The sequence below is a fragment of the Bufo gargarizans genome, chromosome 5, assembly GCF_014858855.1.
Source record: "Bufo gargarizans isolate SCDJY-AF-19 chromosome 5, ASM1485885v1, whole genome shotgun sequence".
Taxonomy (NCBI): Eukaryota; Metazoa; Chordata; class Amphibia; order Anura; family Bufonidae; genus Bufo; species Bufo gargarizans.
This window is the reverse complement of record NC_058084.1, coordinates 448,061,593-448,081,183: the sequence shown is the minus strand read 5'-3', so window position 1 is coordinate 448,081,183 and position 19,591 is coordinate 448,061,593. Positions and strand designations below refer to the sequence as shown.

General features: G+C 44.8%; 1 protein-coding gene across 4 annotated transcripts in view; it reads left to right on the top strand.

Annotated features, from left to right (window-relative positions):
• Positions 1–19,591, top strand: part of PTCHD3 (patched domain containing 3) — an 85,726-nt gene that overhangs the window by 43,522 nt on the left and 22,613 nt on the right. For all 4 annotated transcript variants that reach the window (XM_044294366.1, XM_044294363.1, XM_044294362.1 and 1 more), the window contains exon 4: positions 4,053–4,198. In XM_044294366.1, the coding sequence (XP_044150301.1) occupies positions 4,053–4,198 (146 nt within the window). The remainder of the gene's footprint in view (positions 1–4,052; positions 4,199–19,591) is intronic.

Genomic DNA, 19,591 nt, shown 5'->3' with positions numbered 1-19,591 from the left:
CCTGTACCATGCACCCAAACAATTGTTCGTGTTTTTTTAGGGTAATAACAGCTAAGGTGTGGCAGTTTAGTTGTGCCCGCCAGTAGGTAAACTACCACATTATCCTCCTGCATCCATCGGAGGGTGCCGTGCTGTGCAGCACAAGGGTCTCAGCCTTCAGGCTGAGTATATGTAAATTTATTTTATGTTCCAAGCATTTGTGGTTGTGTTCATTACCACGTTTTAGTAAAATTCTGTTTTGGCAAAAGCTGGTGGTGGAGTCGTTTTCCTCGTTCGGTACACGAGACCGGACATGAGGAGGCTTTTTATAGGGCTGTGACATTACAGGGGCTGGATATCTGCTGATTGGTTGTCTGCATGGCATTAGGGGTGCTCCCTCGTTCCCAGGTTTTTTACTTTCACTTTGTAACATATGCAGCAGCCATTTTAGAAAAAATGTGATTCGTTATCACAAAGCGTGAGGAAATTCGACTTCAGGACAAATTGAATTTTTCCAGAAATTCGGATCAAATCTTACTTTGTCAAATTCGATTCGCTCATCTCTAATTATAGCCATATTGGCATATTCTAGCAACACTGCAGAAAAATTGTATGCAAACACTGGAGGAAAATCTGCAACAAAATCTGAAAGATTCTCATGCAGGAAATCAGCAACACAACAACATGTAAATTTCACAAAAGAGCAGAACTCAGGGATATACAGTTTTCATGGGGAAGTCTTAATGTTGCAGAACTCGGCCACATGTGAGGACACCTTAAAGGGAGTCTGTCACCACATTTCAGCATGTTAGACCGTTAAAATAGGGTTATGTGATCCAGCCAGAACATAAAAACGGTACCTTTGTGGTAGAAAACAGACTTTTCTTTTTGCCGAAAATGAAGTTATAAGATTATGTTCTGAGCCCTCTCAAGTGCCCAGGGCGGTCTCTCAATCCTCGGAGCCCCAGGCAGGCACCTCCTAAACTGCTCATAACCCCGCCCTCCGTGCGCCTCTGCCCGCCCGTTTACTCCCCTCCCCTGTCCTTTTCCACTGCGGCTGTGCGGTCCAAATCGTAGCGGGCGCATGCGCAGTAGGTATTGCGATGCCCTGCCAGGAGCGGGCATCGCATTGCGCATGCGCCCACTACGATTTGGACCGCACAGCCGCAGTGGAAAAGGACAGGGGAGGGGAGTAAACGGGCGGGCAGAGGCGCACGGAGGGCGGGATTATGAGCCGTTTAGGAGGTGCCTGCCTGGGGCTCCGAGGATTGAGAGACCGCCCTGGGCACTTGAGAGGGCTCAGAACATAAGCTTATAACTTCATTTTCGGCAAAAAGAAAAGTCAGTTTTCTACCACAAAGGTACCGTTTTTATGTTCTGGCTGGATCACATAACCCTATTTTAACGGTCTAACATGCTAAAATGTGGTGACAGACTCCCTTTAAGTGGCCAAATGACTTTTCCAGCGGAATGTCGGGGTGGGTTCCCAGCACCAAAACCTGCCACACCTACCTGCAGCTGCGCCCTTTCTGTCTCCCATACATCTCAATGGGAGGTGGTGCTGAGAATTGCAGAGCAGCAGCATATAGCCATGGGCGCGCTAATAATGGAACTGTTTATCAAGGTGGTATTGCCACAGCAGCAGGGCCAACAGTAAAACATAGCAACAGTTACTGTAAAAGATATGGCATTCTTTGTAAAAAAAAAAAAGTACAGTGAAGATTTCCAGCCCTCTTACAGAAACACCCTATTGACACCCAGTTGTCAATTTATTCCTAAATTTCCAGGATCAATACAGTAATGTTACAATGTAGAGCGCTAAGAAAATACGTTCCAGAATTGTTATTTCATGAGTAACATAATTAATTGTAGGCGAGCCAATAGATCTTCCAAATAATAGATTAACGGGAAGATTTATCAAAACTGGTGTAAATTAAAACTAACTTAGTTGCCCCTAGCAACCAATCAGATTCCACCTTTCATTTTTCAGATCTCCTTTAGAAAATGAAAGGTGGAATCAGCATCTTTGAAATAATAAATCAAGGTGAAAATGCATATTCTGTTACAATATTAGGCAAGATTAATGTAAATCTACAGTATATATCAATAGGCCCAACATTGTTTTGCTCTAATATACCGTAAAGCGAATCTGTCACCAATTACCTCCCTATCGGACTGTTTGCATAGACACATACCGTAGGTATATTTCACTTGATTTTTCTTTTGTTGATCTGAGGTTTCAGATATTAAGAAAGAGTATTATAACTCCTGAACAGAGCCTCAGAGCAACAAAAGAAAAACAGCTATTTAATCAGATGAACCACAGCTATGTGTCTATGCAAACAGTTGGAAAGGGAGGTCACTACTGACAGGAGATTTACAAGAAGTGCTACAAAGCAGGGGGCTAGATGAAATAAAATAAAAAAGTCACATACAGTTTATTGTTTTCATAACCGCTGCAGCCAGTCACTAAAACAGCAGGCACCCACTAGCCATAGCACTTGCTCCGCTCCAGAGGAGGCACCATCTTTAAAGACCAAACATCTGCAGTACACGGTTGGTGGATGTTATGAAGGAGTTTAGGATAGATACTGCTTCTCCTTTTTTTTATCCACTCCCAATCTGGTCTTCAGAAACTGCATTAACACCTTGATGACCAATGGACATCATCACTTTAAATATGGTGCCTGCCCCCGAGGACAGCATGCACCATAGCAGTCGGGTTACCGCTGTTCCTCAAACAGCAGAGGCCCAGGCTTAATGTCTGTGATTGTCAATAACTCTAGTTCATAGACATTTAACCCCTTAGATGCCACGTTGTAAAAAAAATCAAAGGGGCACATTTATTAAGACTGGCATTTTAGATGGCGGTCTTAAAAGGCCCTTGCACAGGGGGTGGATCACCAAAGTTATGTAGTGGCGCCAGCCTCTACATAACTTTGGCATATCCGCTGCTGATTCTACATGTAGGACAACTTCTTAAAAAGCTTCCTAAAGCAAACATAGAAGATTATGAATAAGACAGGCATGTTTGGCCCATCCCCTTTCCCGCCCACATCACACACCCTTTTTTAGACCTTGGCTTGAACACGGAAGAAGTCACAGATTCTGCCGCAACATGGCATGTGACAGAATCTGCGCCCTCATACGGCCATGTGAACAGAAAAATAAAAAAAAGTTTTGGCTCTGGGAAGGAAAGGAGAAAAAAAAAAATGCAAAAGTGGAAAATCACCCAAGCCTCTAAGGGGTGTAGCGGCCCCTTCAAAGTTAAAAGAGTAACAATCATTTTGAAGTCAGTTATAAATCTGTTCCAAGCAAAAATTATAACAATTCTATGGAGTACAAATGTTTTTAAAAACTCAAGTCGAAGTTGTATTCTATAGACTTGATTTGCTCATCTCTAATCACATGGATACAATTATGTATTTAAAGGTGTTTTCCAAGCGGATACGTATAATCAGTATCTAATTGGTGGGGATCCAACACCTGGGACTCCCACCAACCAGGTGTTTGAGGCAGCAGCACTCACAGTAGCACTGCGGCCTTCGCCAGCTTTTCCTAGGCCGTGTAATGTCATGTTCATCGTTCACATGGCCTAGGCGTCGCTCAGCCCCACTGAGGTGAAAAGGGCTGTGCTGTGATACCAAGCACAGCCGCTATGCAATGTACGGAACTGTGCTTGGTGAGGTCACGGTGCTACTGTGAGCACCGATGCCTTCTCAAAGAATTGACCAGCGAGGTGCCGGGTGTCGGACCCCAATGGTCAGATAATAATGACCTATCCAGAGATTAGGTCATTAATAAAAGACACTTGGAAAAACACTTTAATGCTTTATAAACTCCTTTAATACTTAAGGCTGCCCATAGATAATCAGTTTTTTCAGATGAGAAGTAGAATCTGACCTTTAGGTTTTCTCTCCCTTTGTGATCCACACTTGGTTTTAGCTTCAAAACTGCATCTTCTGAAAACCTGATCAACATCTGACCATGTATGGGCAGCCTTAATAGCACACAGCTTAGTTGTTTGTTTTCACCATTTAAATATTTACATTTCTGATTACATTTACTTGCAGGTTTGATTCTGTGAGGAACAAAACTTGGGTGGCTGGGTTTGGAGTCATTTCATCTGGATTGGCAGTTCTGTCTAGTTTTGGCCTAATGTTGCTATGTGGAGTGCCCTTTGTCATTACTGTTGCAAAAGCTCCATTTCTCATTCTTGGTAAGTTTTTAGATATCTAAAATACTTGTGGCTGACTTATTAAGAATGGTGTTTAGTCCACTCCAATTTAATGTTTTTGTTTAAAATGTATTGGCCACACACCATTGCTGATAAAGACAAAGTGACCAGACTATTTTTTGAAACCTGGTCTTTATTTATGAGCTCTGAGCGTTAAATCATGACTAATTTCCAACTTTGAACATACATCTCGATTTTTGTTGGAGGTACTTAATTGACATTCCACTATTTCAATATCTGACAGTAGATAACTGCTCTTCTGAAAATTCAGGGTGCAATTTGGGTAAACAGCAGATGGCGCATGAAACTGCAGTATCATATGGTAGTATTTGTCCCTGCTTTCCGTGTCTTTATAGCATGGCTCCTCTGGGTATCCCTGCTTGTACTGTACACTGCACTATGCCCGATCCTCCTCAGCAACCTTTCTCCACACATCCGTCCACATCTTCCCCACTCCTAATCTGCTTGCCCCTTTTGTAAAATATCACAATATATAGTGTATATGTAGATAGATTGATATACTATTACTTATTTGGCTATATATAGATATATAGATATACAGTATATCACCATTTGTATTAATAAAAAGTTGTACTGTCCTACTTTACCATAGTAAGAGTGTACAACTGTACTACAAAGAACATGAATTGGGTTCATTCAAGAGCTACAGTTTATATGTATTTTAGTACTGTCTACTACAGTATAATTATGAAATATTAATATACTATATCAATTAAATATACCACACCATATTATAGCCTAAGCTTTGATTATTTTTTAATAATTTCAATCATAATTTTTTTATTTATCAAATGTATGATAATACCATGAAGTTATTAGAAAGCTTTATGGAAAAAGTTCAAATTACAGTATGTCTCCTGCATCACCAAACACAAAGGAAGGAGATCACAAATAACCCAACTGGTGGAAGAAAGAAGAAAAAATTGAAAATTGAAAAATTGAAAACTGGAGAAGAAATAAAGCTTAAATGAAGACAAAATCATAAACAATGTCTCTTATCAGGGCCGTTTAGCTATTCATTAAAGTGCCTCTCATAATACCCTATACAGTAAAATTAATTTTTTTTTTGGTCTTGTATTTTTGTTTACAGGGTAGATATTAACCATTTCATCCCCTTTCTTCCATCACTGCTCTAGCTGCTCAGGGCAGGGCTGTAGTGGTGATGTAGAAGGGGGCAATGATTTACATGGAGCGCTGAGCGGCAACTATGAGTTGCTGCTCAGCGCACCAGCTCCAGGCTCGCTCTCTGAAGACAAAAATAAAAATTTAATTTTACTGTATAGCGTATTATGAGAGGATCTTTCTTGAATAGTTAAGTGGCCATAATAAGAGCCCTGGTTTATGATTTCATCTTCATTTAAGCTTTCTTTCTTCTCCAGTTTTCTTCTATTTTTTCTTCTTTCTTCCAAGAGTAAGAGGCAGGGTCACACACTATGAATACAGTACTCATTCATGGTCACACACCATGAATGAGTACAGTACAGAGATTGTTAAGCTTCATTACGTACTTTAGGGTAACACTGTCATCAGGGGCGTAACTATAGGGCAAGCAGGGGAAGCGGCTGCTTTGGGGCCCTGACCCAGAAGGGGCCCATCCAGGAGGATAAGGACTAAAAGATTTGGTCAGGGCCCCCTCAACAGTATTACACAATGAAATTATATACAGTGACAATATAGTCAGTGTAGAAAACGGATGGAACAGCTGCTGGGCCTGGTCTGAGAGAATGATCTTTACTAGCCACAGGAATGGGGTGGCATGAAAGGAAGGGGTTGCAAAAAAATTACTGGGGGAGGGGGCCCCATTCAAAAATTTGCTGTGGGGCCCAGTCATTTCTAGCTACGCCACTGACTGTCATCTACGGGCCTTGTTGTATATTGCTGTTACAGTTGTTTCGTTCGGAGTGAAAGAGAAGTCGCAATTCGTTAGAAACGCTATGCAAAAACAGTGATTGCTAGCACTGCTACATCTGTATGTGTCTGTTCAGGGCGATAAGCAGAGGTGCACCGCTAATGAGGTGAGGTGATTGCCTCAGGCAGCACCAGGTAGGGGCAAGAGGTAAACAGTAGAAGTGCCATGGGCAATGAGCACTTCCATTGTGGAAACGCTCATCTCTACATATTTAACTGCCTCGCTGTTTTCAGGACAGCAATACAGCTGAATGCCGCGACAGGGCACGGGAACGATGTCTCCCTGGCCCACCGTTTCCTCTAATAGGCTTTAGTCCTAGTTTCTGTAGTCTATCAGAGGCCTGTTTCATCATTATCACGCTGCCTGAGCCAGGCTGCATATAGCTCAGAGCAGACTACAAGAGGTATGTGTTTTGAACTGCATCACTGACAGAAGAATGGAGGTAAGTATTTGAGTTTATTATTTTTATTTGGCAGCATAGTGTTGGGCCATAATAGGGTGGGGGGTCATTATTTTGTAACTGGAGAAAGCACTATGGGGACACTGCGGCTATAAAAAGGAGCATTTTTTTACTGGCGCACATTATAACGGGGCCACTATGGGGACATTCATTGTACTGGGGGCACTAAAATTAGGTCTTTTTTTGTTTTGACACATGTTATAAGGGAATATTCATACTGGCACATATGGGGGCAATTTTTCAGCTTAGTGCAAATTGTAAGAGTACATTTTTGTACTGGCACACATTATAAGGGAGGATTTTTGTACTGGCACACAGTCTAAGGTGGCCACTATGGGGAAATCTGTTGTACATGGGGAACTAAAAGGGTTTTTTTTGTACTTGAACACATCATAAGGGAGTATTTTTTGTATTGGGACACATAAAAGGGTATTTTTGTGCTGCCGCACATTATAAGGGAGGCACACATTGCAAGGGGGATTATTTTATGGGTAAACATTATACACATCATACATTTCTTGTACTGGCACACATTATAAGGGGGTACTATTTGTATAGGCACACATTATAAGGGGAATTATTACTACTGGGGGCACTATGAGAGCATTATTCTGTTGGCAAAATGAGGGACATTATTACTATTGGGTGCACTGTTACCACATAGTGCACTCTGGCAGAGAATTATTATTATTGATGGGACTTTTGGGAGGACTGTTACATTGGGGGGCATCCTGGCACAGTATCAGCTTTACACAATTATTGTTAGAGGATACTATGTTTAAGGCACTAAAGGTTTCAGAGACACTATTTGCTGGGCACAGTTATTTTTTAGGGCACTATGTGCCAGTAATTATTGAAGGGGAACTATCTGTGTGGCAATAGTATTTTCAGGGGGATTATCTGTTTCTGCAGTATCGTATTGGGAAGCACAGTGGGAACAGTATTAAAGGTGGCAGGATGGGGTATTCAGAAGTTGGGGAGGAAGATGGAAAAGTAGTTTTCAAACTCTGCATAGACAAGACATGGCTAAAAGAAATCATTATGGTGGTCTGGTCTGAATGGAGAAGATAAAGAGAACGTCTACATCAGAGGACACATCAATAAATATAAGAGGTATGTGTCACGGAAGGTGTGCAGGAAACAAGACAATGCAAAATGAATATATGACTCACTGGATCCAAAACTAAGGAACAAAAGGGAGACCCCTGCATAAGACCTGGCACTCTCCCTGACTGCTCAGCCTATGCGAAAATCCCAATGGTGGATGATCACATATCCTCGTACCTCGACTATATACCGACTGAACACCCTACAATAGTGAGGGGATACGACCACCGGCTCCCTACACTAGACACGGAGGGAGTCAGGGTCACCTGGGATCCAGCAAACAGAAAATCACAAATAAATGTACAGCACTTATCTTGTAGAAGACTGGAAAATGGGATCAGCATGCACACACACTCCAGGAAGTTGTATAAGCCGCACACTAATGCATTATGGGGAGGAATTTAAAGGTATGCAATCAGTCCAACTACATGACAGCTGAGAGAGGCTAACGAGATGAGGAACTGAAGACTAAAACAAAGAAAACTCAAGGAGGAGGTTCTGAAAGGCTTCTGTCAGAGCTTCTCAGCTGTCTGGTTGTGACAGTACCCCTCCCTCTACGAGTGGACTCCGGACACTCAGAGCCCACCTTCTCAGGATGGGACCTATGGAAAGCCCTGATGAGACGAGTGGCCTTAATGTCCGTCACTGGGACCCACATCCTCTCCTCAGGACCATAACCCTCCCAATGAACGAGGTACTGGAGAGAACCGCGGACAAGACGAGAATCCACAATCCTAGAGACCTGAAATTCAAGATTCCCATCAACCATAATCGGAGGAGGAGGCAAAGGCGAGGGTACAATGGGTTGAACATAAGGTTTCAATAAGGACTTATGAAAACATTATGGATCTTCCAAGTCTGAGGATGATCAAGACGGTAGGCAACAGGATTGATGACAGACAGGATTTTGTAAGGCCCAATAAACCTAGGACCCAACTTCCAGGAGGGAACCTTCAATTTGATATTCTTGGTAGACAACCACACCAGATCACCAACATTCAGGTCCGGACCAGGCACACGTCTCTTATCTGCCACACGCTTATATCTCTCACTCATGCTCTTTAGATTATCCTGAATCTTTTGCCAAATAGATGACAAAGACGAGGAGAATCTGTCCTCATCAGGTAAACCAGAAGACCCCTCTCCCGAGAAAGTCCCAAACTGTGGATGAAACCCATATGCACCAAAAAATGGTGACTTATCAGAGGACCCCTGACGACGGTTATTTAAAGCAAACTCAGCAAGGGACAAAAAAGAACACCAATCCTCTTGATTCTCCGCCACAAAACAGCGCAGATATGTCTCCAGATTCTGATTGACGCGCTCTGTCTGGCCATTCGACTGTGGGTGGAAAGCAGAAAAGAATGACAACCGAACCCCCAAGCGAGAACAGAAAGCCTTCCAGAATCTGGAAACAAACTGCGTGCCCCTATCAGAGACTATGTCTAAGGGAATACCATGCAATTTGACAATGTGATCAATAAATGCCTGCGCCAGCGTCTTAGCATTGGGCAAACCAGTAAAAGGGATGAAATGCACCATTTTGCTAAAACGGTCCACCACCACCAGAATCACAGTCTTCCCCGAGGAATGAGGCAGGTCCGTTATGAAGTCCATGGAAAGATGTGTCCAAGGACGGGAAGGAATGGGTAAGGAAAGGAGAGGACCTGATGGCCGTGAATGAGGGACTTTGGCACGAGCGCAAGTCTCGCAGGCTGCCACAAAACCCTCAACCGACTTACGAAGCGCAGGCCACCAGAATCTCCGAGCGATGAGATCCACTGTGGCTCTTGCCCCCGGGTGCCCAGCAAGGACCGTATCGTGGTGTTCCTTAAAAATCTTGTGTCTTAAAGCGAGAGGCACAAACAACCTCCCAGAGGAGGACAAAGATCAGGAGCCTCTGACTGGGCTGCCTGCACCTCTGCCTCCAATTCAGGAAAAAGAGCAGAGACCACCACAACGTCAGACAAAATGGGACCCGGGTCTTCAAAATGCCTTCACATTCTTAACCCCAGGGCGGAACGTGACAACAAAATTTAACCTTGAAAAGAACAAAGACCATCTGGCCTGTCTCGGGTTCAGACGCTTGGCTGACTCCAAGTAGGCCAGATTTTTATGGTCGGTAAACACGGTAATAGGGTGTCTGGCTCCCTCTAGCCAATGGCGCCATTCCTCAAAAGCCAACTTAATGGCCAACAATTCCCTATCTCCCACATCGTAATTTCTCTCTGCAGAGGAGAGTTTCTTCGAAAAAAAGGCACACGGTCGCCATTTGGCAGGAGAGGAACCCTGAGACAAGACCGCACCCACACCCACCTCAGAAGCATCAACCTCAACTATGAAGGGTAGAGAAATATCAGGTTGTACCAAGATGGGAGCGGAAGCAAAACTCTCCTTGATATTAGAAAAGGCCTTACGCGCCTCTAACGACCAGGAAGAAAAATCTACCCCCTTTCTGGTCATATCAGTGAGTGGTTTAACAATAGAGGAATAATTCAAAATAAACTTCCTGTAATAATTGGCAAAGCCCAAAAAACGCATCAGCGCCTTCTGATTCTCAGGAAGCTCCCACTCAAGCACAGCGCGGACCTTCTCGGGGTCCATGCGAAAACCAGAAGAGGAGAGAAGAAACCCCAGAAATTGAATTTCTGGAACCGCAAACTCACATTTTTCAAGTTTCGCGTATAATTTATTCTCCCGCAGGATGAGCAAGACCTGACGTAAGTGTTCCTTATGAGTTTTGAAATCAGGAGAAAAAATCTAACTGTCATCCAAATACACTAATACAAATTTTCCCATTAAATGATAAAAAATGCTGTTCACGAAATGCTGAAAAACGGCTGGGGCATTCATCAAACCAAAAGGCATAACCAAATTCTCAAAATGGCCCTCAGGGGTATTGAAGGCCGTCTTCCATTCGTCTCCTTCTCTGACCCTGACCAGGTTGTATGCCCCTCTTAGATCTAATTTGGAAAAGACTTTAGCCCCAACAATCTGGTTAAACAGGTCCGGGATCAGAGGAAGCGGATAAGGGTCACGAATAGTGATACTGTTCAGCTCCCTGAAATCCAGACAAGGTCTTAAAGAACCATCTTTTTTCTTAACAAAGAAAAAACCAGCGGCAACAGGTGACTTCGAGGGTCGTATGTGTCCTTTTCTCAGACTCTCCGAGATATAAGCACACATAGCGACCCTTTCAGGTTGGGAAAGATTGTATAAACGAGATTTGGGCAGCTTGGCGCCTGGGATGAGATTAATAGGGCAATCGTACTCCCTGTGTGGGGGCAAATCCTGGACTCCACTCTCAGAGAAGACATCCGAAAATTCAGAGAGAAAAGGTGGTACAGTCTTAGTAGAAACCTCAGAAACAGATGTCGTGAGGCAATTCTCTCTGCAAAAGTCACTCTAACCATTTATTTGCCTCGCTTGCCAATCAATGGTGGGGTTATGTTTAGTGAGCCAGGGTAGCCCCAACACAAGAGGAGTAGGTAATCCGCTAAGGACGAAACATGACACATCCTCAACATGAGCATCACTCACAATTAAACGAATATTGTGAACTATGCCCTTTAATGATTTCTGAGAAAGTGGAGCGGAATCAATAGCAAAAACAGGAATATCCTTTCCAAAGTGCACACCTGGAAACCATGAGTTATCGCAAAATGATTATCAATGAGATTGACAGCTGCTCCACTATATACAAAAATCTCGCAAAAAATGTTCTTGCTCTCTAGCGCCACCCTGGCATGCAGGACAAAACGGGAACTACAAGCAAACGGAAAACCTTCAATTTCCGCCTCAACCCTGCCAATAGTAACAGATGGAACATTTTTAAAAAAATATTTTTTCATTTTTGTTTCTTTATTACTCCCAGAAAACTGCCTGAATCTCCTAGAGGGACAAACATTTGCCAAAGCAGCCAATCAACAAGCGTCATGCTACTTGCCCCAAGAGGCCATCACAGCCATGCCTACTATTGGCATGGCTGTGATTGGCCAGTGCAGCATGCGACCCAGCCTCTATTTAAGCTGGAGTCACGTAGCGCAGCATGTCACTCTTCTCTGATCAGTGTAGGGAGAGGATGCAGCTGCTGCTGTTTGGGCGAGATTAGGCAGGGATTTACTCATCAAAAACACTTAATGAATAGTGATGAGCGAGAGGTGCCATATTCGATTTTGCGATATATCGCGAATATTCGAGTGAATATTCGTGTTATATTCGTCGAAATCGAATATTCGTAATTATTTAAATTTTTCGCATATGCGAATATTTTAATCGCGTGTTGCGATTTTTCTAGTATAATAGTATAAGGCAATGGTATTTTACGAAATTTCGTACTATTGCTCTAACTTCGTCATTTAGAATATTACGAATATTCTAAAAGACGAAGTTAGAGCAATATTACGAAATTTCGTAAAATACACATATATATTGTAATTTAGCTAATATACTGCTATAATCATTTTTTTTTTCTTTCATTTTTTTTCCCTCTTCTGAACTTAAGCTTTGTAAAATATGTACACTGTTAAAAAAAGTTAATATAGCAGTATATTAGCTAAATTACAATATATATGTGTATTTTACGAAATTTCGGAATATTGCTCTAACTTCGTCTTTTAGAATATTCGTAATATTCTAAAAGACGAAGTTAGAGCAATAGTAAGAAATTTCGTAAAATACAAATATATGGAATATAGCAGTGCAAAGCTGAAATTGCGATGCGATTAATATAACACGAAATAATCGCATGGTGATTTCAACTTAGTACTGCTATAGTCCATATTCGGCGAATATGGAATATAGCAGTACTATACTTCGAGTTATATTCATCGCATGGCGATTTCAAATGATGGACTATAGCAGTACTAAGTAGAAATCACCATGCGATTATTTTGTGTTATATTAATCGCATCGCAATTTCAGCTTCGCACTGCTATATTCCATATATGTGTATTTTACGAAATTTCGTACTATTGCTCTAACTTCGTCTTTTAGAATATTACGAATATTCTAAAAGACGAAGTTAGAGCAATATTACGAAATTTCGTAAAATACACATATATATTGTAATTTAGCTAATATACTGCTATATTAACTTTTTTTAACAGTGTACATATTTTACAAAGCTTAAGTTCAGAAGAGGGAAAAAAAATTTAAGAAAAAAAAAATGATTATAGCACTATATTAGCTAAATTACAATATATATGTGTATTTTACGAAATTTCGTAATATTGCTCTAACTTCGTCTTTTAGAATATTCGTAATATTCTAAAAGACGAAGTTAGAGCAATAGTACGAAATTTCGTAAAATACACATATATGGATTATACCAGTGCGAAGCTGAAATTGCGATGCGATTAATATAACACGAAATAATCGCATGGTGATTTCAACGTAATTCTCTAATCCGACAGTACATTCTAGTATATGGAGCGTCCCCATGGTGATGGGGACGCTCCATGAGCACGGCAACGGGCACTGAATGGAGCATTAAAAAAAAAAACAAAAAAAAACGAATATTCGATTTCGCGAATATATAGCACTATATTCTAAATATTCGCGAAATCTCGAAATCACGATATTCGAGAAAAATATTCGCAATTCGAATATTCGCGCTCAACACTATTAATGAAGTGATCGATCTACAGCTGTGTATCATTCAACTTCTTCTAGTTAATTGCTCATTGTTTTTAGGCTGGCCAGACCGTTTTTCTGTTACTTTTTTCTGGGGTGATCAGCGGCCATTTTGTGTCTTGTGGTGCGCCAGCACAAGCTGCCACCAAGTCCATTTAACCATCAATAGTGTGTTGTTGCTTTTTTGCTATATCCTACATCAGGGGCTTGACTGTGCTTGCTATTTTATTGAGGGGTGAAATACAATTGCCAAAATAGCAGTACCCTAAATCTGGTGTTTCAGCTGTGGCTAGCCATTTGTAATACTGGCTGCTGTCTGGCAAAGGATATATTTTGTTCTGGTTTGAAATTCAATTGCCAAATTAGCAATTCCATAAATCAGTGGTTTCTGCTGTAGCAGGCCAAGTTTAAATCTATCCATAAAAGGGTATATTACATTGAAGGTGCTGATAGGGTCATCCTCAATAACTTCACACGCCACCGTGCATTTCCAAGTCTAATTCTGTCCGTAAAAGGGATACCTGTCATCCAGGGCCTAAATACTAGGCCTACAATTGATATTTAGCTAAATCTGTGGTTACTGCTGTGCCTGTATTAGTGTAATACGGTACCTAAATAGATAGCCAGATAGTGTTAGGTGCCTATAAAAAAATAAAAGGCCTAAATTTGAATTCAATACATTGGGACAAATATTTTTTTTCTTATTGTGGTGAACGGTAACAATGAGGAAAACATCTAGTAAGGGACGCGGACGCGGACATGGTCGTGGTGGTGTTAGTGGACCCTCTGGTACTGGGAGAGGACGTGGCCGTTCTGCCACAGCCACATGTCCTAGTGAACCAACTACCTCAGGTCCCAGTAGCCGCCAGAATTTACAGCGATATTTGGTGGGGCTCAATGCCATTCTAAGGATGGTAAGGCCTAAGCAGGTAAAGGCATAAGTCAATTGGGTGGCCGACAGTGGATCCAGCACGTTCACATTATCTCCCACCCAGTCTTCTGAAGAAAGCGCACAGATGGCGCCTGAAAACCAAGCCCATCAGTCTGTCACATCACCCCCATGCATATCAGGGAAACTGTCTGAGCCTCAAGTTATGCAGCAGTCTCTTATGCTGTTTGAAGACTCTGCTGGCAGGGTTTCCCAAGGGCATCCACCTAGCCCTTCCCAGCGGTGGAAGACATAGAATGCACTGATGCACAGTCACTTATGTTTCCTGATGATGAGGACATGGGAATACCACCTCAGCATGTCTCTGATGACGAAACAGGTGCCAACTGCTGCGTCTTTCTGCAGTGTGCAGACTGAACAGGAGGTCAGGGAGGAAGACTGGGTGGAAGACGATGCAGGGGACGATGAGGTCCTAGACCCCACATGGAATGAAGGTCGTGCCACTGACTTTCAGAGTTCAGAGGAAGAGGCAGTGGTGAGACCGAGCCAACAGCGTAGCAAAAGAGGGAGCAGGGGGCAAAAGCAGAACACCCGCCGCCAAGAGAGTTCGCCTGCTACTGGCCACCGCCACCTGGGACCGAGCACCCCAAAGGCAGCTTTAAGGAGTTCCCTGGCGTGGCAGTTCTTCAAACAATGTGCTGACGACAAGACCCGAGTGGTTTGCACGCTCTGCCATCAGAGCCTGAAGCGAGGCATTAACGTTCTGAACCTTAGCACAACTTGCATGACCAGGCATCTGCATGCAAAGCATGAACTGCAGTGGAGTAAACACCTTAAAAACAAGGAACTCACTCAGGCTCCCCCTGCTACCTCTTCTGCTGCTGCCGCCTCGGCCTCTTCCTCCGCCTCTGGAGGAACGCTGGCACCTGCCGCCCAGCAAACAGAGGATGTACCACCAACACCACCACCTCCGTCACCAAGCATTTCCACCATGTCACACGGCAGCGTTCAGCTCTCCATCTCACAAACATTTGAGAGAAAGCAAAAATTCCCACCTAGCCACCCTCGATCCCTGGCCCTGAATGCCAGCATTTCTAAACTACTGGCCTATGAAATGCTGTCATTCAGGCTGGTGGACACAGACAGCTTCAAACAGCCCATGTCGCTTGCTGTCCCACAGTATGTTGTTCCTAGCCGCCACTACTTCTCCAAGAGAGCCGTGCCTTCCCTGCACAACCAAGTATTCGATAAAATCAAGTGTGCACTGTGCAACACCATCTGTGGCAAGGTCCACCTAACCACAGATACGTGGACCAGTAAGCACGGCCAGGGACGCTATATCTCCCTAACTGCACACTGGGTAAATGTAGTGGCGGCTGGGCCCCAGGCGGAGAGCTGTTTGGCGCACGTCCTTCCGCCACCAAAGATCGCAGGGCAACATTCTTTGCCTCCTGTAGCCTCCTCCTCCTACTATGCTTACTCCTCCTCTTCTTCCAGTCAGCCACACACCTTCACCACCAACTTCAGCACAGCCCGGGGTAAACGTCAGCAGGCCATTCTGAAACTCATATGTTTGGGGGACAGGCCCCACACCACGCAGGAGTTGTGGCGGGGTATTGAACAACGACCGACGAGTAGTTGCTGCCGGTGAGCCTCAAGTTCGTCCTGGTGGTGTGCGATAATGGGCGAAATCTCGTCGCAGCTCTGGGACTAGCCGGTTTGATGCACATCCCTTGCCTGGCGCATGTGCTGAATTTGGTGGTGCAGAAGTTCATTCACAACTACCCCGACATGTCAGAGCTGCTGCATAAAGTGCGGGCCGTCTGTGCGCGCTTCCGGCGTTCACATCCTGCCGCTGCTTGCCTGTCTGCGCTACAGCATAACTTCGGCCTTTCCGCTCACAGCCTCATATGCGACGTGCCCACCTTGCACATGCTGGACAGACTGTGCGAGCAGCAGCAGGCCATAGTGGAGTTTCAGCTGCAGCACGCACAGGTCAGTCGCACTGCGGAACAGCAGCACTTCACCACCAATGACTGGGCCTCCATGCGAGACCTGTGTGCCCTGTTGCGCTGTTTTGAGTACTCCACCAACATGGCCAGTGGCAATGGCGCCGTTATCAGCATTACAATACCACTTCTATGTCTCCTTGAGAAAACACTTAGGGCGATGATGGAAGAGGAGGTGGCCCAGAGGAGGAGGAGGAAGAGGTATCATTTTTAGCACTTTCAGGCCAGTCTCTTCGAAGTGACTCAGAGGGAGGTTTTTTGCAACAGCAGAGGCCAGGTACAAATGTGGCCAGACAGGGCCCACTACTGGAGGACGAGGAGGACGAGGATGAGGAGGAGGTGGAGGAGGATGAGGATGAGGATGAAGCATGTTCACAGCGGGGTGGTGCCCAACGCAGCTCGGGCCCATCACTGGTGCGTGGCTGGGGTGAAACGCAGGATGATGACGATACGCCTCCCACAGAGGACAGCTTGTCCTTACCTCTGGGCAGCCTGGCACACATGAGCGACTACATGCTGCAGTGCCTGCGCAACGACAGCAGATTTTCCCACATTTTAACGTGTGCGGACTACTAGGTTGCCACCCTGCTGGATCCCCGGTACAAAGACAATGTGCCCACCTTACTTCCTGCACTGGAGCGTGATAGGAAGATGCGCGAGTACAAGCGCACATTGGTAGACGCGCTACTGAGAGCATACAAAAATGTCACAGGGGAGCAAGTGGAAGCCCAAGGCGAAGGCAGAGGAGGAGCAAGAGGTCGCCAACGCAGCTGTGTCACGACCAACTCCTCTAAGGGCAGGGTTAGCATGGCAGAGATGTGGAAAAGTTTTGTCAACACGCCACAGCTAACTGCACCACCACCTGATACGGAACGTGTTAGCAGGAGGCAACATTTCACTAAGATGGTGGAACAGTACTTGTGCACACCCCTCCACGTACTGACTGATGGTTTGGCCCCATTCAACTTCTGGGTCTCCAAATTGTCCACGTGGCCAGAGCTAGCCTTTTATGTCTTGGAGGTGCTGGCCTGCCCGGTGGCCAGCGTTTTGTCTGAACGTGTATACAGCACGGCAGGGGGCGTCATTACAGACAAACGCAGCCGCCTGTCTACAGCCAATGTGGACAAGCTGACGTTCATAAAAATGAACCAGGCATGGATCCCACAGGACCTGTCCATCCCTTGTGCAGATTAGACATTTATAACTACCTCCCCTTAACAATATATTCTTGTACTCCAGGGCACTTCCTCATTCAATCCTCTTTTTTTTTTTTCATTTTACCATTATATTGCGGTGCAACCCAAAGTTGAATGAACCTCTCCTCTGTCCGGGTGCCGGGGCCTAAAAATATCTGACAGTGGCCTGTTCCAGTGGTGAGTGACATGAAGCCTGATTTTCTGCTATGGAACCTCTCTCCTCTGTCTGGGTGCCGGGGCCTAAAAATATCTGACAGTGGCCTGTTCCAGTGGTGGGTGACATGAAGCCTGATTCTCTGCTATGACATGAAGCGTGATTCTCTGCTATGGCACCTCTCTCCTCTGTCTGGGTGCCGGGGCCTAAAAATATCTGACAGTGGCCTGTTCCAGTGGTGGGTGACATGATGCCTGATTCTCTGCTATGGGACCTCTCTCCTCTGTCTGGGTGTCGGGGCCTAAAAATATCCGACAGTGGCCTGTTCCAGTGTTGGGTGACATGAAGCCTGATTCTCTGCTATGACATGAAGCCTGATTCTCTGCTATGGGACCTCTCTCCTCTGTCTGGGTGCTGGGGCCTAAAAATATCTGACAGTGGCCTGTTCCAGTGGTGGGTGACATAAAGCCTGATTCTCTGCTATGACATGAAGCCTGATTCTCTGCTATGGGACCTCTCTCCTCTGTCTGGGTGCCGGGGCCTAAAAATATCTGACAGTGGCCTGTTCCAGTGGTGGGTGACATGAAGCCTGATTCTCTGCTATGACATGAAGCCTGATTCTCTGCTATGGGACCTCTCTCCTCTGTCTGGGTGACGGGGCCTAAAAATATCTGACAGTGGCCTGTTCCAGTGTTGGGTGACATGAAGCCTGATTCTCTGCTATGACATGAAGCCTGATTCTCTGCTATGGGACCTCTCTCCTCTGTCTGGGTGACGGGGCCTAAAAATATCTGACAGTGGCCTGTTCCAGTGTTGGGTGACATGAAGCCTGATTCTCTGCTATGACATGAAGCCTGATTCTCTGCTATGGGACCTCTCCAATTGATATTGGTTAATTTTTTTAATTTTTTTTAAATTCATTTCCCTATCCACATTTGTTTGCAGGGGATTTACCTACATTTTGCTGCCTTTTGCAGCCCTCTAGCCCTTTCCTGGGCTATTTTACAGCCTTTTTAGTGCCGAAAAGTTTGGGTCCCCATTGACTTCAATGGGGTTCGGGTTCGGGGCGAAGTTCGGGTCGAGTTCAGATCCCGAACCCGAACATTTTCGTGAAGTTCGGCCGAACTTCTCGAACTCGAACATCCAGGTGTTCGCTCAACTCTACTTGTCTGTCTTCCCTGCACATATCCTAAGTAAGCGACTGTCGTCCATTTGTCCCCTGTCATCAGGATTCATGAGGCAAGTAGGCAGGGCCAGGGGTGAGGGTGGAGCGCAGTGGTCATTATTAGGGATGAGCGAACTCGAACTGTATAGTTCGGGTTCGTACCGAATTTTGGGGTGTCCGTGACACGGACCCGAACCCGGACATTTTCGTAAAAGTCCGGGTTCGGGTTCGGTGTTCGTCGCTTTCTTGGCGCTTTTGTGACGCTTTCTTGGCGCTTTTTGAAAGGCTGCAAAGCAGCCAATCAACAAGCGTCATACTACTTGCCCCAAGAGGCCATCACAGCCATGCCTACTATTGGCATGGCTGTGATTGGCCAGAGCACCATGTGACCCAGCCTCTATTTAAGCTGGAGTCACATAGCGCCGCCCGTCACTCTGCTCTGATTAGCGTAGGGAGAGGTTGCGGCTGCGACAGTAGGGCGAGATTAGGCAGATTAACTCCTCCAAAGGACTTGATTAACTGATCGATCTGCAGCTGTGGATCATTGAGCTGCTGATCCTCAATTGCTCACTGTTTTTAGGCTGCCCAGACCGTTTGTCAGTCACATTTTTCTGGGGTGATCGGCGGCCATTTTGTGTCTTGTGGTGCGCCAGCACAAGCTGCGACCAAGTGCATTTAACCCTCAATGGTGTGGTTGTTTTTTGGCTAAAGCCTACATCAGGGTGAAGCTGTCACACCAAGTGCATTTAACCAGCAATAGTCTGTTTATTTTTTGGCCATATACTACATCAGGGGCAAGCTGCGCCTGTCACCAAGTGCATTTAACCCTCA